Below are 18,856 nucleotides of genomic sequence, written 5' to 3'. Positions count from 1 at the left end.
ACCTCAAACTCAAATGCATAGAAAAGAAAAAAAAGGTGAGTCGAAAAATACACCCCAGGAGGTAGGGACATCACTATGCGCTCGCACACAAATAGACGCAGGTTCATAAGAGGCATTTCTTCAATGCATTTTCACTAAAAAAAAAAAATTATTTTAAATTCAAAAAGTAAACATATGAAAATTCGGTTTGCTCATTTATGCAACAACGCACTGTTGGTGAAAAGCGAAACGGTTAATAATGCACGGACAGGTTGGGAATTTCTTTTTCCCGCCCTTTTGTGGGATTATTCCTCCAAATGGTTAAAAGAAAGATGAGCTTAAATGTCCAGAAATTTTAAGTATATGGCCTACGAATGAAATGTAAAAAAGGGATTGAAGCAACGGTAAAGGATTCGTCCATATGCACACATGAGACAGCATAACAGCAATGTCCAGAAATGCCACCTCGAATTGGCAACTTATAAATGTGTCTAGCCAAAATTATGGAAAAACGTATCAACAAAAAAAATAAAATAAAAATAAAACTCCTTTTTGCCTGAACTTTTTATGTAAAAGTACCTCTTTGATTAAGTAAGTTATCTCCGAAATATCTTTGCATTTATTTATGCTCGATTTTATGTAAGACAGAATCTGTTCGTCACAGGGGGTTATTTCCACTTGCGCATTCTTTGACTGATAATTGCTCACTTTAAATTGCATGACGTTGCCTATTGTCTGCAGAGGGGTAAAGGTAAATGAACTGTCATAAAAGGAGAGAAAGAGAAAAAAAAAGCGCTTCGCAATGAATAAAAAATAAATATACAAATGCATCATACCGTAAACTCGAAAGTGATGTAGTGTTCCGTTTTTTCTACAATTTTGAGGGGTGACAACTGCGTTGTTTTGATGTTCCGTTCGGCTGTCTTTATGCTGCAAAGGGAGGGGGAGAGGTAATAAGACAAACGTAAATGTGGTGCATGTACAAAGCAAGACACACGTGTGTGTAGTTATTTTTTTTTTTTTTTTCCTCTCTTGAACCACTCTCTTTTCTTACTGCTCCTCCAACAGCTTGATCCTTTCCTTGCAGTCGAGCGTATCCGAAAAGTTGATGTCTATTTCTTTGCGCTTCTTTTTGACGTAGTTGTCGTATTTTTGTATTTTTTCGTTCAGCTGGGAGGGGATATAAAGGGGGGAAGTTATAGAGTAAATTGCGCCATAATTTTGCCATACCGGCTGAAAATCTCCCTACACTTCTCAGTACATGCACTGACAAGGGCGTTTCGAGCCTCCATACCTTATTGATATCCTTCTTAAGCTTGCTTAACGTTTCGTCCATTTCGTTATTCTTCGAGGGGACAGGAAATGTGAAGCAAAATGTAGTACTCCTGTCTTGGTTTCCGATTTGTGCATGTTCATACACCCACATGCATACACATGGTGATACGAAAGCACGCCCATGTTGTATGTCTCCTCTCTGACAAAACGGTATCCACACTATGGGGAACACACTATTCATGCGTAGGTACACACACCGGGAGGGGGTACATTTGCGATGCTCACCTTTTGTTTGTTCTTCTCGAACATCTCATCATATTTTTCCACCTTCGCCTCCAGCTCCAGCTTCTTCACTCGTTCCTTTTCGAACTCGATTTTTTGGTTTCTTTCGGTCAGCCTGAAGCGGGGTGGAAGAGGGGTGAAAGGCGGTCCGAATTGTGGCTGTTCTACTGGACGAACTGCCGATGCGAAACAGCAAGGCGCATAAAACCATATTCGCACGTCTGAGGACCCTACTTCAGCTTCAAGTTTTCCACGTGGTCCATAAAAAAAGAGTCCGCGGAGAAGAGGGTATTCACTGCCTCTGCGTGGCGGAGAAAAGGAGCAACGGAAAATTATTCGTCCATAAAAAAGGGAAGAAATGTATCCTCATCAGAAGCATAATCATGGGGACGAAATGAGCAATTTTTTTTTTTTTCTTTGTTCTCGCCGCTCCCTCCATTGTAATGTCCTACCTGAGGTGTTATTAAAGAGCAGGTCGAGCAGATTGGAAATTTCATTTTCCAGCTGTTTCACTTGCGGCTTATCGTTGTACTGTTTGCACTGTCGCACAAATTTCTCGTACGACTCGATTATTAATTCCTGGTCATTTTTACTTAAATTCATATGACCAAAATCGTTTATGTGTTTGATATAATTTAAAAATTCAAGACATAAGCTGTGTAAAGTTTTTATTAAATTGTCATCTACTTCGTCTTCCAAGTCATTTTTATTTTCTTTCAAATTTTGTATGAACAAAAGAATTTCATTAAATTTGTCATAGAAGGTGTAGAACAGATCGTTTTGTGAGTATGCCTCCTGGTTTGGAGTAGTCAAACTGTAGTTTGCTTCCTGATTATTGTACGCCGCTAGGTTGTTCATTTGGCTGTTCTTCGTCACTGAGAGGTGCTCCATTTTGTATTTTAAGTGCTTCACTGGGGTAAATGAGTGTGTGTGTCTGCCCCGCACTTGGCGGTTTCTTAGCTGAACTGCTGGGTGTTCAGGAGGGGGCGCAGCTGGGACGCTCTATCGGTTTTACTTCGCCGCACGGTTTGCCTTTTTTATGCCAATTTATGGCAGTTTATGGCAGTTTTTTTTGAGATAGCCCTCTTAATGGTCTTTTTTATGAGAGCTTTATTTATGATATATTTTTTTTTTTTTTTTATGGTTACGCGGACAAAGTTAACCGGGCAACATAGGGGCCGACACGTATGCACGTGTACACATAGGCGCAGACGTAAGCGCACAAAATTCGGTCTCCCAAGTGTCACCGCTTCAGGAACAACGGCTTCGCAATTCTGGGCCAGTGGCGTATCCATGAGTTCAGCTGGGCGTGTCAAACGTGTGTATGTGTGCGTCTGCGTATGCGCTTATGCTTCTGTTTGGGTACCCGTTTGTGCATCCATCTGTGTGGCTTCCTTTGTGTACTCTTTCTTTTTTCCCTTACGTAACGATCCCGAAATGGCCACCCAAACGCGACTGCGCAAAGGACACAGGCCCGGGTGAACAACCTGAGGAACTCCCTTTACGGCACAATTTTCCGTTGGAGTACTTACCCGATTGTTGACGCGTCGTATTAACATGGCATCCCCCACTGCTGTACATAGGAACGAGGGACGGGGAAGGGATTCACTTGGACTCCTTTGCTCCTACTTCATTCCATTCGTTCAATTCGCATACTCTCGCTCGTAAACTCGTATGCATTTGTCCAGTACACAATCGAAAACCTCGCACAGGCATGCATAATTTTCCCTGCGTATTTTACACCTGAACTTACTATCTAAGAAATTAAAAAAAAATAACAATGTCTCAAGGGGGTAAAAAAAAAATAGTTCTTAAGAATGTAACAACAAATGGGAACGAATGTTTTCCAAGATTAAGAAAAAATTGGCAAACTGCGAAAACGTGGCGCTTTTTTTTTTTTTTTTTTTTTTTTTTTTTCGCGCGAAGTATGCTTAGATGATAGGCGCAGTTTCAAGGTCGTTTTGTTTGCTTCATTTTGTGACTTCGCTATGCCTCTTCTTTTCGCCGCTACAAATGGGCACAGCAAACCTGTCACTGTCACCCTAAGCGCAGTTGTAGCAGTATTCTCACTGGGATTGTACCCGTGTGCACGCCTCCCCCATTCGCAGTATCCCATTTAACGGCACCTACCCCCCTGCACAAAAGAACCCCCTTCTGAATGACCACACATTGTTAACAAAATGGGGAGACTGCTATAGCCATCAACCGCAACGATAACACTATCGCAGATTAATCCCTCCCGCTTTGCAAAAGGAGCTGCAAAAAATTGCTAGCTAGGGAGAACGGATCATCCAAACGGCTGAACAGAACCTACACGCACACATCCCCCCGAAGTAGGCGTAAATACAAAAGAATGAAAAAGCGCCGCCCCCCTTTCTTTGTTATTAAAAGGCTATACACACGCAGTGGCGGATTGAGGAAACCACAAAAAGTGACGAACGATCCTGAAAGCATTAACCGAAAGACGTACTGGTGCTTTGAACACAAACCTATTAAGAGGACGTTAGTCAATTTGATATACTCGCATAATGAATTGAAATTATTTTCCCGCTTTCTGAATCATCCCAATGGTACAACTCCGAGTTGGACACGTGTAGTGCGATCCGATATGCACACAAATTTCGCTTCACGGGGTGTCTCTCCCCCGAGGTGCACACCCCTTTCTGTGTTCTTATTGAGCCATTATTATTTGTCTTGCCTCATTGGGGGTGCCCATCACGTGGATCTACCTTTCCCATTTGTCCGCCCCTCCTTTCAAATGCATCCCCTTCTCAGTGGGTACCTCCCTTATACACGAGCTATCCTTGGAAGGCCCCTACACAGGATTCCTGCCTTCGAACGAGGCTCTGAAATTAATTAGCCCCGAGAGTTTAGCCAAATTATATGAAGAAGGGGACAAGTTGTCGGAATTTGTTCTGGGCCACTTCACGAGGGATTTCTGGCTCTACAGAGACCTGTACGGATCATCCTACCAGCCGGTGAGTTGCATATGTCTATGCAATTGGGCCAGTGGGTTATTGCGCCGTTGGGTTATTTCGCCAGTGAGTTATTTTGTGCCAGTGAGTTATTTTACCACTCTACCACCGTGCATGTACCTATTTACCCCTCCGACCCACCCCTCCTTGCAGTGGCTCGTGTTCAACGAGAAAAGGGACGCCCCCGAGAAAATCACCAACTTAGTTAACCGAGACCTACTTGTAAAGATAACAGGAGAGTTTAAAAATTGCGATCACTCGATTTTCCTTAATGGAGCGAAGATCATCAGACCAAACATGAAGTGCCACAACGGTGTTGTCCACATTGTGGACAGGCCGATAATACAGAGGTAGTTTTGTGCGTGGGAACCCCGCGTCACCATCTTTTTTTTTTTTCCCGCAAAGGGGGGTCCAAAGCCCATTTGGAGGGTTCACTTCGTAGAGGTATCATCAACATTAGAGGGTTCACTTCGTTGAGGGATGGTCTACATTGCAGGGTTCACTTCGTAACGGCATCGTCAACATTGGAGGGATCATTTAAGGAACCATTGGAAGGACGCTCCGTGAGGAATAAAATATGCATCCCACTTCACTCTACGTGTAAGCGCGCAGAAATGGGTGACACTATGCAGGCAGAACTTCCCAGAATTTCACTTCCCTGTCTGCGCAGCTAGTGTAAAACAGAAAAAAACACTGAAGGCATCCTTGTCCTTCGCCACTTCTATATCAACGCTTTCGTGATATGAACACTCTGTTTAAGAAAGAACAGAAAAAAAAAAAAAAAAAAAAGAAACAACATCGGTATCAATCCCCATAGCAACTGCGACGTGGCGCAGACGGCACATAGCTAATACAGAAAAAACATTATCACACGGCTGAGAAAAAAACATAAGTAATTAACAGTGCAGTTTAGGCTGATCATTAATTCGTGCGACACAAAATTGGTTAACGTGTGCATTCCGGGATGGGGAATTTTACATACACATACTTAAAAAAGGGATTCCCATATGGGCATCGCCATCATGTAGGGTTCATGGCGATGAAGAACAAATGGTGGCCCCATGAGGCGGTCGCACGGACCCAAAAATGCGCATCTCCAAGTGGAACCAAGATCTTGATGTTTACGTGGAACAGTTTGATAATGCCCTACGCGAATGCAGTTACGATACCTTGTTCCCAATCGAGTTGAAATAATCGCTGAGCACATTGATGGGCTCCCACTTGCCGACCTTTTTGACGAGCCTGATTTGGAACATGTTGGGCCAGAACTTGCCCGTCACGAGCAGATTGGGTAGTTCCGCCCTGTTGTTCTCAGAGTCGATCGCTATTCCGTTGAGCACGGACTCCTTGTTCTTCTTGCTTGCCTGCTGTGGGGGCGAAAGGGCAAAAAAATGGGCACACAGAATTGGCACAAAAAGTGGGCATAGAATGGGCCAAGAAATATATGCCACGCTGTAACGATGTGTCGGTTGAGGCGGTCACACGAAAGGTACGTGCACACACTTGCCGGGAGCACTCCTCCGACTCGCTTACTCCCACCGCGTTCATCCCACTTACGTAATTGTCACACTGATCGATGAGGCCGGAGACATCGATGATCTTGAGGCACCTGCCATTGGAAATGTCGATCTCAAGGATCAACGTGGTGAGGAAAATATTCGCATAAAGCGTCTGGGCCTGCGCATGGTACTCCAGCTCGTTCATGCTAAAAATCGAGAAGCCCGCACAGGTAATTTGGGTCTTCGCAGAGATGGACAGTTTTTTATTTTTTGTAAACTCGTGAGGAATCTCAACTTCGTACAAATAATTATCCCCACTAGTTGTCCACAGCTTCTGATGAAGAGCAAAATTCTGTTCCTTCAATTGTTCAACGGATTGTAGGGGGTCGATGTTGGACGTCAGCCCATACCCATCCAAGTCATGCTCAAATGTGTGATACAGCTCCATAGTGTCATAATCAAAAACGAGGACGATTTTTTCCCTGTACGTCAGGTTAAGGATAAACTTCCTGTATGTCATTGGCTCCACGACAATTGCCAAACCTTCTGCGAAGAGGTCACTTCTTAAATTGTGGAACTTTGTGGTTTTCCCTGAAGAAAGAGAAACTTGTCTGATGTAGCTAGCCCCGTATAACCCCGAAGATTCGAGCAGTGTGTCATGATCTATAAAAAGTAATCCTTGTGTGAATGGCGAGTGTGCTTCATTAATTGGAATAACATTTGACCCAACATTTATTTGCTTTCCAATAGCAGGGTCGTGAATGTGGCTATACTTAGAAACCACTTCGTATGTGTATACTCCAATTGCGATAGGGAATTTGTCACTTGATCCTGAGTTATTAACTAAATGAAGGATTAACATGACGGATGCTACGATTAGCAACACCACGACTATTGTCACCAGCACCACCGTCTTCCTAAACAGCCTGCACAGAAACATCGTGGACGGTTATGTATGTCAGGGGGGGAAGGGAGAACTCCCTTTGTGAGGGGTACTTCACGTGTTCGCCGCGGGATTCACAGACGTTCATGAGACTGCGCCCCTACGTGTCCGCTTATGTGCGGACCTATGAATGGGCGCATGAATATATTTATACATGCGCATATATCTTCCCGCGCAGCGGAGCTTGCAGTGAGCCGAGATCGCGCCACTGCACTCCAGCCTGGGCGACAGAGCGAGACCCCGTCAAAAAAAAAAAAAAAAAAAAAGCAGTTTATGCAAAACAGAAAGGTGTCTCATAACAGTTATTCTTTTAACATTTCTCCCTCGAAAAAAGAAAAAAAACTCATATGAGTGGCTATATATTCACATCAATATAGACTGTCTTATTCACCTTGCCAACAAAGTGAGGGGCGGAAAAAAACTAATCGAAAAATGCAGCCTTGGAAAGATTTTAAAAGGTACACATATATTATCGACATATGTATGTTCGGATGAAATTGTTTAAACTGTTGCGCACATGTTTTGTAGATTTATTCTGTTCTGTTTTTTTTCTTTTCTTTTTTTTTTTTTTTTTGACCAAATGGGCTCATTTATTCGAGCCGCCTGAACCGCGGCGTGGTCCTCTCGCGGAAAGGTGCATGCGCAGAGGTACAAGCGAGCATATACATGTACATATGTATATGTATTTATATATATATATATATCTATACGTACGTATGTAGGTACGTGTACACCTCAACAACTGCGCACACATTCATGCCAGCACCAGGGGGTGGAGTCCTCACTGCGCATCCCCTCCACTGGCATGCGGGAGCTACGAGGGAGCCGCTACATGTAGACGCGAACAGGCGCCCTCCACAGCGCTGCGAAGATCCCGCGGCAAGGCCGACATTTCATCCTTTTAACCTTATATTTTTTCTGGGGAAGATCTTTCTTTTTCCGCCTATAGGGGGGGGCACTTTTCTCTTTGCGTGTCTTTTACTGGCCATATTCTTCTCTTCATTTTTTTTAATTTTACACTTAACGATTTTGCTGACCGTCGCCGGCGCAGGAGGTCGTTTAGACGGGAGATGCTCCGTTCGCAACTGCTTGGTAGTTTTCTTTGCAGCTCCTTTCACCGCGTCCTTTGCGTCGTTGACGTCCTTTGCTTTTTTTTTTTTTTTTTTCCGCCGAGCCAATGCGCCCTTTCCCGTCAGGCTTACTCACTTATGGCCTCACTGTCCATGCAGGAAAAGACGGCAATCGGACGGCGTACCTTTGGCTGTTTCCATTTGTTCTGTTGTAAATTTCCGGAGAGGTGGGCATCGCTCAGCCCGCAGCTTTCTCAAGCAAATAAACGTAAGTACGAATGTATGCAGGCACATATGTACTCACGCATGTACACGTGTGTGTCTTTCAGCACCTGGTTCGCGTTTTCTGTGTACTCCATTCACGTATGGAATGGTGATAAGGGAAATGAAAGAACCATCAGACTGTGAGCTAAATTAAATGAGCGCTGTTGAGGGAAAATTTTGCTCAGTAAGAAATGACCACATTTGAGAGGCACCATATACTATAATGCAATACCACCGTGATGATGCGATGGGGTAGTGTCCCATTTGGAATATTTCTCCAATTTTTGAACTCTTTTTTTTTTTTTTTTTATCCCCCCAACACACGATACATTAGGCTATCCCAAAAAAAAAAAAAACAAAAAAAGAGCTTTTCTTCTAAGATTACACAGTGGAAAATTAACCCAAGTGACCCAGTTACAGCAAAATTAAAAAAAAAAGAAATGCCAATTTCGCATATGTACATTCAAAATGTAGCCAACGAGGGTGCTCACTTTCGTGAAGGGGCCACCGCGGGGAAAACAATCCACGCAGCACTGAACTTAACCGACTGTCACACTTCTTCCAAAGTTAGTGAATTAAAGAAAAAAAAAAGCGAAATTGTAGCGTCCTTAGCTGATCATCATGTGAATTAAAAAGAAAAAAAAAGAACGGAAAAGGCACATTTCGTTCTGGCCTTTTCTTATGGTGTTATTGTTTCCCTACAAAGCAGCGGAAGCAACAGGGTGAGGAAGGTAGATAAAGCACATAATATTATTTGTACGTAACCTACATTGGTAGATATACATGGGCATTGCTCACCGCTCAGCCAAATTTGCAACTGTCCTTCCCCATTTTTTACCAACAGGTGAATGGCTCTTCGAATCCGAAATTACAGGGGAGGGCAGCGCATTTGCTTTCCCGCGGGGACAGCCATGTTACTCTGGAAATGTATAAATAATGTAGTGTAGTACAGTGTACTATGATATATGCTGTTGTAGCTCCCCTCCCCCATGTGCTAGCGCGTGGATATTTTTAATTTACCCCGTATAGGAGTGTATAGCACGTTTGTTTTGTCGTGGATACGGGGTGGGTGACTACTCTTTCACGTGAGTGTTTTTTATTTCTGGCATATTGGGGGCTGCTTAAAAGTTGGCCTAAACGGGATTGTTTTATTCGTTTTCTCCTTTTTTTTTTTTTTGGCACTCTATTGCGCTTTTCCCGTAAAGCCACTTCTTACAATAATAAAGGGGGGGAAGCCACCGCAACAGGAGAGAAGGTGTCCTCGGGTTAATTGCACAGCGGGGGGGCATTCTCGTTCAAAGGGGACCCTACACCCTGAGGAAGCCACCGAAAAAACCCTATACCTATATATATATGATACATAATTATCATATTGCCTTTCTCCACACGTAAGTTGCTATTTCGACCAAATGGCAACTTCAACGCTATGGCTTTTTTTTTTTTTCTTTCGGTGAATATCCCCAACCCTTCGCACCTCGTTCCGCTACCTTGGCAAATGCACAACACGAAGGAAACGCCCAACAAATTTTGTACAGCACAGTTAGAGGTACCACTTTTGTAGCTTTTACTTTTACCCCTCTATATATACAGTATACAGAGTTTTGGTGAGTTTTCCACCTTCTTGGTCCAGGCGGGTATGTTTTACCCACGCCGAGCATCCACCCACTGCAAGGCGAAAAAATTTCCACGGAGCAACGCAAGTATATAACAACACCAATGGTCAATTTAAGAAAAAAAAAAAAACAGTTAAGTAACAGGCAACTGCGAATATTCCTGCGTATGAATTCATTCCACAAAAAAAGAATTCAAAAAAGGGACGAGAATTTTTTTCATTTCTGCTGAATCGCGTGAGAACAAGCATAAGTTAAAAACGCTTGTACCGGTAACATCTTTTCTCAAGCAATAACGCAAACGTGTACAAATTAGGAAATACCTGGCAGGCAGAGTTTTAAAAAGAGCGCAAAAACGCAAACCGATTATTCTTCACCTGCTTAAGAGGATACGTACCATCCCAGCAACATAGCAAAAATAACGGCTTAACAAAGCGCATTTAACTTTAACACCCCAAATTTAACGATTCCAACTCACATAGCAACAACATGGAAGGTACTTTTGCAATTGCGTTTTTTTGAAAATGTCCCTTTTTTATGCTTCTTCCCCCGCTGCGTTTCATACTGTTTGCTAATAGAACGGGCGCGTTATTGCGCATGTACGTGCCTACATGAATGCCTATTTGTGGATATATGCTTGCTTGTTCGTATATGAGCTTGCCCCTCGTCTACACCTTGGCGCCGCACAGGCGCATGTAACGTCCTCGCTTGGGAACATGACTGAATATATGGACGTGTTGTCGATTGACCTCCTTCTCAACTGAACTTTATTTGAAGAATACGCCGAGAGGGCTACATCAAACGTACTCGTGAACTCTGCCGCTGATTTTTTCCTTTTTTTTTTTCCATCTCATAGGAGATAGAGGAGGATTTTCAAGAGGATTTGGAAGGGGCATGAGGGGTGGTAGAGATGGTCGTGGCAGAGGACGAGGAAGAGGAAGGTAAGCGGGAAGGAAGGAGAGGCCGCAATAAGGCGGCTACGCTGATATGCTGATAAACGATGAAGCATGTAGAAAATAAAACCACTTCGAACCCCCCGAGGCGCCTACATACGCGCGTGCCGCTTGTGTTCCGAACGGTGTTTCACTCTTCACACGCACTTTTTCACCCCACCATTTTATTTCTCCTCCTTTTAGAGGAAGAGGCTCCGCAGAAGATGACTTGAAAAACTGGGTACCTGTAACAAAGCTGGGACGTCTAGTCAAGGAAGGAAAAATAGTTTCCATCGAAGAAATTTATCTGCATTCCTTGCCCATTAAGGAGTATCAAATTATTGATTACTTCTTTCAGCCTGGAGAATGTGCCCACCCCTTGAAGGATGATGTTGTAAAGATTATGCCTGTACAGAAACAGACCCGTGCCGGACAGCGAACAAGATTTAAGGCCTTTGTCGCCATTGGGGACGGAAATGGACACTGTGGGTTAGGGGTAAAGTGCGCAAAAGAAGTGGCAACTGCTATTAGAGGTGCAATAATTGCTGCTAAGCTGTCGTTAATTCCTGTGAGGAGAGGATACTGGGGAAACAAAATCGGAGACCCACACACGGTGCCAATGAAGGTGTCGGGAAAGTGCGGTAGTGTTCGTATTCGATTGGTCCCAGCTCCAAGGGGTACCCAAATCGTGGGTGCGCCAACAACGAAGAAAATGCTTAACTTTGCGGGCATTAAGGATTGCTTCTCATCCTCTTGTGGGAAGACCAAAACAAGGGGCAACTTTTTAAGGGTAAGAAGTGGGAATTTCTAACTAGCCAAACAAGGACGACGCACCAGATTGCTGGGTTAATTGCTCAGATAGTTTTACACGCCCATGCGATTGCTTCGAATGCCTCCTCCCCCCCATATATCTCCCTTCTTTCTTTTTTCTTTCTTTTTTTGCCATTTTTGTAGGCCATTTTCAACGCCTTGAGCAAAACATACGGCTACTTAACTCCAGACTTATGGAAGGTAACCAAATTTGACAAGTCGCCGTATGAGGAATGGTCAGATTTCCTGGAGACCTACCAGAACATGAAGATTCAGAAGCAGACGCCTTAGACGGTTTGAAGATATAAAAACCATGCAGGTAGAAAGAATTGCCAAATCGCTTATTACCCAAAAGGCGCATTTTTGCGGAAAGCTGGCGCTTTTTAAGTGCAAAGAATGAAAAGGCATAACCTTCTGCTATGCTACTCTGCGAATTCTGCTACGCCCCTTTTTTTTCTTTTTTATCCTATCACTCGTTTTTACCCAAACGAATGTTGCTTATTTTAAATTTTCACATTAAAAGGAAAAAAAATTGTACAGGCGAATTTTTTTTTTTTTTTTTATAAACCAAAATGAAATACAGCAAACAATAGCAGTTCAAATTTTATGGTGATATAGTTAGGGCACATTTATTTATGGAGGTACTTTTACGCTGCAAAGTGGGGAACAGGCGCATATGGACGGGGGGACCAAAATGTAGGCAAGCTTTTTTCTCCCCCTTTTTGTTTCCATTACACTGTGGAACGATACGCCCCATGCAGAGTTACACTCCCCTTTTTGCAATATTTGCGGTTGAAATATAGAGGGGCAATTTTTCACACGAATGTGTTTTTCATACGAATGTGTTTTTCACTCGAATGTGTTTTTCACTCGAATGTGTTTTTCACACGAATGTGTTATTCACACGAATGTGTTATTCACACGTAAACGATGTTGCTTCTTAAAAAGTAAAAAAAAAAAAAAACTGCAAACAGTTAACCGACTTGTCCATTTTATCTGCTCGATTGGTGCAGAAGGTTTGAACAAATAGGTGCCAAATAAGCGTCCACTTTGAATGCGAAATTTAGAGAAAAAAGAGCCCGTCACACGTTAGTGACACAATAGGTTATGTCACATTAACGAGGGGCACTTTTAAAGTGACTAATGTAGGGGGGCAGAGGTCCAATTTTTTAAACTGCGCCTCATCCCTGGGGAACCACTCCAACTGAATTGGACTCATCCCTAAGGGGTAAGTTCTTCCTGGATAGTATGATCCAAATGTGTTTTTTTTTTATTTTTTTTTTTAACCATACGCCTCCTCAACATGTGGTTAACTTCCGCGGAACGTCATTCAGCAGCTTGCTTTCGAACCAGCTTTTTCCCGAATTTTCGATATCCTCTTGGTACTTATGTCTGCAAGTGGAGGGTTAAAAGGGAGCGGCGTGTGGTCAAATGCGGGCAAATGAGAACAGCTGCAGACAGCAGCCAACCCCTGCGGAGCACTGCGAACAGGTGATGCTATACACACGTGCAATGTATCGCCTGAGCGCGTTGCCATTCTGTGCGCCACTCTTAAAGGATATATTGCTGGTGCAGTGGCAACACCAACATCGCAGGACACGATGCTCAGAGAAATGAAACTGTGACTGGTATTCCCCTTGGCCTATTATTTTTTCCTTTTCCACCTCAGCTATGTGTGCATTCGGGGGGCTTCCCCCACGCTTAATCGATAACAAGGCAGCTGTCACCCTCCGTTCCATCGCACAAACTGCTCACAGATAAGCAATCGGCACACGCAACACGCACAGCTGACACCCTTACCTAATGTGAGCGGTCACTTTCTTGTCCTTTTCCTTCATTTTCTGATTCATCTGTTTTATCCTTCTCTTTAACAGCTCCTTAAACGAGTCTAACGCGGAAAAAAAAAAAAAAAAAAATGTGCTACGCGTTTACATTCCTCATTGTATATACGCGTAGTCCCCATGGGTAAAAGTCTTTTAACACATAATTTGGCGCAACCATTACGATAAAAGAGCAAAGGGGTTTTGTTGTTTCTCACAGTTGGACATGTCTCTTTGTTTTTTTTTTTTTTTTCCTGTTTTACCTGTTTGGTTTTCCTCCTCATCAGTGGTTTTTTCATTTTCTATGCTTAAGTCGAATGGCTTTATTTGTTCCTTGGTTTTGAAGGGGTTAAAACTCAGTTGGTCTTCCTCCTCTTGGCTAACGACGTTCTGTTCTGTGCTCCTTTTTTTGGTTGTGCCATTTTTGGGGTCCTGCTTTGTGATCGTTTTCTTTTTAGTCGTTTTGAACGCCATTGGGAATTTGATTAAGCTTGTAACAGGGCAGCTAAACAGAGTGGAGTTGTTTTTCCTTTTTCATCCTTTCGCAGGCAGGCTTTTCTTTTTTGCATACGTACGTAGGGGTTAAGTACATAAATGTAGTTGTACATCACTGTGACGGAATGATTTATAACGTGCCTACTGACCTGGCATGGAGGAACTTTTCCTCTTCCTTGTGCCTCTTTAAATTACCGCCATGATAGGGAAGCAACGTTTTTTCAGGCAATTTTTTATTTCCAATTTGCAGAATGACAAAAAAAAAAAAAAAAAAAATATTTGAACATATGAGCATGCTCTGCTAATAATTTATACCGCACAAAAGAAAAAAAAAAAAAAAAGAATTCCCCCCAAACTAGTGCAGGCGCCAAAGTGTTTTCTCATGTCCCTATCGTCTTGTATACATCGATTAGCGAGAGCGTACTGTACATTTGCAGCTCGGCATTGGGTGAATTTACCGATTTAAGTCCCTCCTCACATTTGCGTTCTTCTCCTTGGCATTTTCCACCCTCGCATGACTTTATATGTTAACATTTTTGCGTATTTTCTCGGGAATTATTATTTTCCCTTTGCATCCATTTCTGTGTTACCCCCATTCTCCGTCGGTTTTCCTCGCCGCCGCGAGCTACTTTGAACAAAATTTCCGCACCGATTTAGCCCTCTTTGTGCGGTCGAACGTATGTGCCGCCCCGCCCCCCTTTCTTCTCCCCCAAGAGAATAGCGACCTGGTCCCAACGACGAATTCACCATGCGAGCGAAACCCAAATGCAGGTTTGCCGAAACAGAGTCATAACCCCACGACTGCCACTTGAACAGAAGAACGTAAAATGGGTGAGCCACAGGAACCTTTGAAGTTCTCCGACTTCACCCTGTCCAAACATGGCAACAAGAGAATCAGAATAAACAAACCGGATGGAGATGTGAAATATTTGATTTCCCGTTTTACGGACAATCGGGAAATTAGCAAGTTGTCCGGCCCAATGACGTTTATCGTAAGGGGGAAAGAGCGCGCACGCTGGGGAGGGTGGAGTGGTACCCATATGTGGGGGTGGATTCCCTGCGCGAAAACAACCCGAGAGGGGAGTAGAGGGTAGCCACGCCCCAGGTTAAAGCCTGAGCTTGAATGGCTAACCCACAATAGAGTTTACACGACGAAGTGTATGCTCCAAAGTGTCTACTACGAAGTGTGTACTCCAAAGTGTCTACTCTAAAGTGTCTGCTCCAAAGTGTATACTCCACGGTGTCTACTCGACAGTGCACACTTCACACGTTTCACTCCTTTTCACTCGTTTTTTCCCTCCCCCGCACGCCAGTCCAAAGATCAGCATGGCGAGAGCCCCACGGCGAATGACAAAAACAACAATGCGTTCTATTGGCTTTTAAAAAACTCCTCGAGTGAAAAGGCAAAATCGAATCACAAGTCGTACGTGTCCAAAAAGTGCAACATGGACACAGATGTATTTTTCGTGCTGATTGAAAGTGAAGAATATTCGGACATTTACCCCGTCTCCAGTTGGCACGTCTTCGAACCGGACCTGTCGGAAAAAACGCTGAGCAAGTTCAACGTGGATAATAACCCACAAGAAAAATTGAGAGTAGAAAAAAACAACAGAAGGCTGGATGATATAATTGAGAGGTTAAAAAATAAGGAAGAAAATATCAAGGTAAATTCCAAAGTGAGAGAAGAAGGAAAAAAAAAAAAAAAAAAAAAAAAAATTGTTAATTCAGATTCCTCTTCTTCATCCTATGAAGATGACGATTTAGGATTAAAAAAACAAGAAAAAAAACGCTTAAAAAATCTGTACAAATTAAGAATGAGAGAAAATCAGGATAAAATTGATTATGTCGATTCGGCTCTTTCCATCACTGCCTTGAGAAAAAGTAAAGTCAATTGGGATTACAACGATGAGGGCAAAAAGAGCGATGATGAAGACATAAATATTGAGGATTCTGGGCAGGAAGAATTTGATGATGATGACAATAATGATGAAAATGATGATTCGGACAACAACTCAGATATCGACCTTTCCCGACTCACGACCTACGGACAGACTATGAAGTCGCTCCTGAAGCAGCAAGTGCATGATGAGGAGGATGACGAACTGAAGCAGTACTCCGATGATGATGACGACGAGGACGATGAAGAGGAGGACGAAGACGAGGGAGAAGAAGAGGTGGATGACAAAATTCATGACGGAACTGTAAACATGGCTAAGAAAAACCTAGCCTCCAAAAAAGGAATGTTAAAAAGAGAGGCACAGAAGAAGGCCAAAAAAGGCGTCGCCCTGAACAAACCGAAAAAGGATAACCGCCACGTACAAGACGATGATGACGACGACGATGATGATGATGACGACGAGGATGATGACGAGGATGACGACGACGATGAGGAGGAGGATGAAGACGACTACCGAGGGGACAAAAAAATTATCCCAAATAAGAAGCAACCCACACAGAATGCAAAAACAAACAGCATCAACGAATTCATTAAGGAAAAAATTAGAAACAAGGAACTACAAATAAAGGAAGAAAACTGTGCCAAAATTTTACTAAAGCTGATTGAAAAGAACAATGGCAAAATGGACATCTTGACTCTCCTGGATGTTTTAAACATCAAAGAAAAAAACCAGAGCTTCTTAATCGTCCAAAAGTATATAAAAAATCTGTGCAACATTAGCTCGCAGACGATTAACAATAAGAAGGTAAAGATGGTATCCGTGAAGCCGAGGTTTGCCCCCAAGAAGTAGCTGCCCCCCCCTATGACGTGCGTGGGCAGCCAACCGATTAAGCCCATGGCCCCGCGCGGACTCCCCGTCCTAGTGATGCACCGCCATATGTATATATGTGTCTATATATCTGTGTATATAGGTGTGTATGTATGTATATATGTACAGATGCACCCGCCACACGTTGCCGTTGTTACATCGGCATAATGACGCGTGCCCTCCTCCCAGGTGTCCCCTGTGGAGTTGCGCAAAAATTTGATCATTCAACCAGCGTTTTCTGCGTGATCCTTGATAGTGATAATTTCCTTTGTGAATTTCTTTTTCTTTTTTTTTTTTGTATCGTCCCAAATGAATCCTTTTCTTCTTATTCCCCCCAAAAAATTGGAGAATAAACCTTTTAGCTTCCCCACTCTGTGCAGTGTGCATATGGCAGGGAAAGCAAATGGCCGGGGGGCTTCCCCCACCAGCGTAAAAGGACAAAACGCTGTCCAACTGTTAACCTTCTTCGACCCCGTGTTTCTGTTCCGCATATGCTGAGTTGTATGGTGGGCCCGGAGTTCCTCTGTGGCATATTCTCTTACGTGTGTGCTCCTAAGATGAGAAGTTACTCCGCCTGTTGTCAATATATTAAGCGGGCGAGACGTGCTCGATATGCTAGTCCACTTTGTAGAAGGGGGACCTCCACAATGAACTGTACGACCCCACAACAGGTGCGCAGAACAGCAAAATGGCAAGCATACCGTTTGAACGTTTCTCCCACTTTCGCAGGAAGAATCACCATTTATTTCTCCTTCTTCCCATTGGCGCATTAACGCGAAGGGGTTAGTTCGTCCCCCCTCGTAGCACAGCCGCTTGTTCATATGCGCGCCGTTATTATGACATCGTTATTATGACATCATTACTATGGCATCATTACTATGGCATCATTACTATGACATCGTTTTGTTTTTCACGCGGTGCTTGGAATGTCCCCATGAGGGGGCCATCACACATCGTTCTTTCTGCATGAGCAGTTAAAAAAAAAAAAAAAAAAAAAAAAAAAAGAAAAAAGAAAAAAGAAAAAAAAATTCCCTTACAGGGGATACATTTTTTAACCATTTTGTTATCCTCCCTTATTGGATCCACTTTAAGCCAATTCACCCCAGTAGGTAATCACCTGTGTACGACCGAACTTTCATGTTTTTTCTTCTCCCCTTGGCACCTATGAGATAGCCCTGCTCTGCCACTTGAGGAAGGAAGGCACAGTGCTTTCCCGTCGTCTGATAAGCAGAAAACATGGCAGCAAGAAACCCGGGACCTTACCTCAACCAAGTGCCACTGGGTTTCCCCAGTTACAACAGGAGAGTGTTTAGAGACATTCTCGCGAGGCGCGCCTTTATGGAATCCGAAGTCAACACCCGGGTTTACAAAAATGTGTTTGAGAATCTGGGCTTTAAGGGACAAATAAGAGTCAACAACAAGGTAGGGCGGAAGCAGCTGAGTGGAAGCTGTGTGGAAATTGTGTCAAAGTTGTGTGCAAATCGTGTAGAAGTGGCGCCGCTTTGCAAGTGCCGTTGCACGGGAACGTCGCTCCCCACACACACGAATGTCTTAAACTGGCCGGCAAACCACACACAAGCAGGCCTCAATGAATGGACCACTTTTTTCAGAAAATTCACCCCATTTTGTACTTGCATACCTTTCTTCGTCTAATTTGTCCATCAATTTTCTTTCCCATGAATGCGTTGCACCTTCTTTTTCGTCACCACCTGCCCTCTCCCCCCCGTCAGGTCGGAGTTAACCGGATACGCATGAGGTGCATACAAGGCGGGTACTCTAGAGGAATTTACAAATTCACGAGGATGGCGAAAATGGCTTTTTTTCAAACGGCAAGAGAAGGGTGGTTAAAAAAGTATGGTTATCGACCTGACCTGTTCAGGTAAAAAAGGGAGGAGAAAAAATCACACGTCTTCCTCTCGCACGAAAAGGGGTTATTATTAGGCCAAAGGGCACCTTAAAAAAGGCGTGATGCTTCACAGACGAAAGTTGCTTGCACTTATGCGTTATTTTATTTTTGCTAAGAGAGAGAATCGGCTAGGCAGGCTTTTTCTCCCCGTCCAGTTTTTTCGCCGATGTATTAGCAGACTCCCTTTGGGGGTACGCACGTTGTCGGCGTCCAGTGGGGGGGCAATGTAAA

The 18,856-nt window shown here is 43.5% G+C and overlaps 7 protein-coding genes across 7 annotated transcripts; 4 read left to right on the top strand and 3 right to left on the bottom strand.

The window, feature by feature from the left end:
* Positions 1–317: 317 nt before the first annotated feature.
* On the bottom strand, positions 318–2,427 carry C922_00322 (hypothetical protein; the record flags this gene model as incomplete). Its single annotated transcript, XM_008815939.1, has 8 exons — positions 318–347; positions 559–714; positions 816–909; positions 1,034–1,149; positions 1,274–1,324; positions 1,540–1,651; positions 1,771–1,837; positions 1,989–2,427. The coding sequence occupies 8 exons, from the start codon at positions 2,425–2,427 to the stop codon at positions 318–320; spliced, it is 1,065 nt and encodes a 354-aa protein (XP_008814161.1).
* A 1,462-nt stretch (positions 2,428–3,889) lies between these two features.
* C922_00321 (hypothetical protein) lies at positions 3,890–4,865 on the top strand (the record flags this gene model as incomplete). The annotated part of the gene is made up of 3 exons (XM_008815938.1): positions 3,890–4,106; positions 4,312–4,514; positions 4,665–4,865. The coding sequence occupies 3 exons, from the start codon at positions 3,890–3,892 to the stop codon at positions 4,863–4,865; spliced, it is 621 nt and encodes a 206-aa protein (XP_008814160.1).
* An 806-nt stretch (positions 4,866–5,671) lies between these two features.
* On the bottom strand, positions 5,672–6,950 carry C922_00320 (hypothetical protein; the record flags this gene model as incomplete). The annotated part of the gene is made up of 2 exons (XM_008815937.1): positions 5,672–5,875; positions 6,015–6,950. 2 exons carry the CDS (start codon positions 6,948–6,950, stop codon positions 5,672–5,674), a joined length of 1,140 nt encoding a protein of 379 aa, XP_008814159.1.
* A 3,857-nt stretch (positions 6,951–10,807) lies between these two features.
* C922_00319 (40S ribosomal protein) lies at positions 10,808–11,930 on the top strand (the record flags this gene model as incomplete). Its single annotated transcript, XM_008815936.1, has 3 exons — positions 10,808–10,838; positions 11,036–11,619; positions 11,784–11,930. The coding sequence occupies 3 exons, from the start codon at positions 10,808–10,810 to the stop codon at positions 11,928–11,930; spliced, it is 762 nt and encodes a 253-aa protein (XP_008814158.1).
* A 1,007-nt stretch (positions 11,931–12,937) lies between these two features.
* C922_00318 (hypothetical protein) lies at positions 12,938–13,933 on the bottom strand (the record flags this gene model as incomplete). Its single annotated transcript, XM_008815935.1, has 3 exons — positions 12,938–13,031; positions 13,440–13,527; positions 13,723–13,933. The coding sequence occupies 3 exons, from the start codon at positions 13,931–13,933 to the stop codon at positions 12,938–12,940; spliced, it is 393 nt and encodes a 130-aa protein (XP_008814157.1).
* Positions 13,934–14,781: 848 nt separating this feature from the next.
* C922_00317 (hypothetical protein) lies at positions 14,782–16,701 on the top strand (the record flags this gene model as incomplete). The annotated part of the gene is made up of 2 exons (XM_008815934.1): positions 14,782–14,946; positions 15,268–16,701. The coding sequence occupies 2 exons, from the start codon at positions 14,782–14,784 to the stop codon at positions 16,699–16,701; spliced, it is 1,599 nt and encodes a 532-aa protein (XP_008814156.1).
* A 1,254-nt stretch (positions 16,702–17,955) lies between these two features.
* Positions 17,956–18,602, top strand: C922_00316 (hypothetical protein; the record flags this gene model as incomplete). The annotated part of the gene is made up of 2 exons (XM_008815933.1): positions 17,956–18,141; positions 18,450–18,602. The coding sequence occupies 2 exons, from the start codon at positions 17,956–17,958 to the stop codon at positions 18,600–18,602; spliced, it is 339 nt and encodes a 112-aa protein (XP_008814155.1).
* Positions 18,603–18,856: the final 254 nt, after the last annotated feature.

This window comes from Plasmodium inui (assembly GCF_000524495.1).
Source record: "Plasmodium inui San Antonio 1 unplaced genomic scaffold supercont1.1, whole genome shotgun sequence".
Taxonomy (NCBI): domain Eukaryota; phylum Apicomplexa; class Aconoidasida; order Haemosporida; family Plasmodiidae; genus Plasmodium; species Plasmodium inui.
The sequence above is the reverse complement of the archived record's forward strand: the minus strand, read 5'-3'. Positions and strand labels throughout refer to the sequence as shown.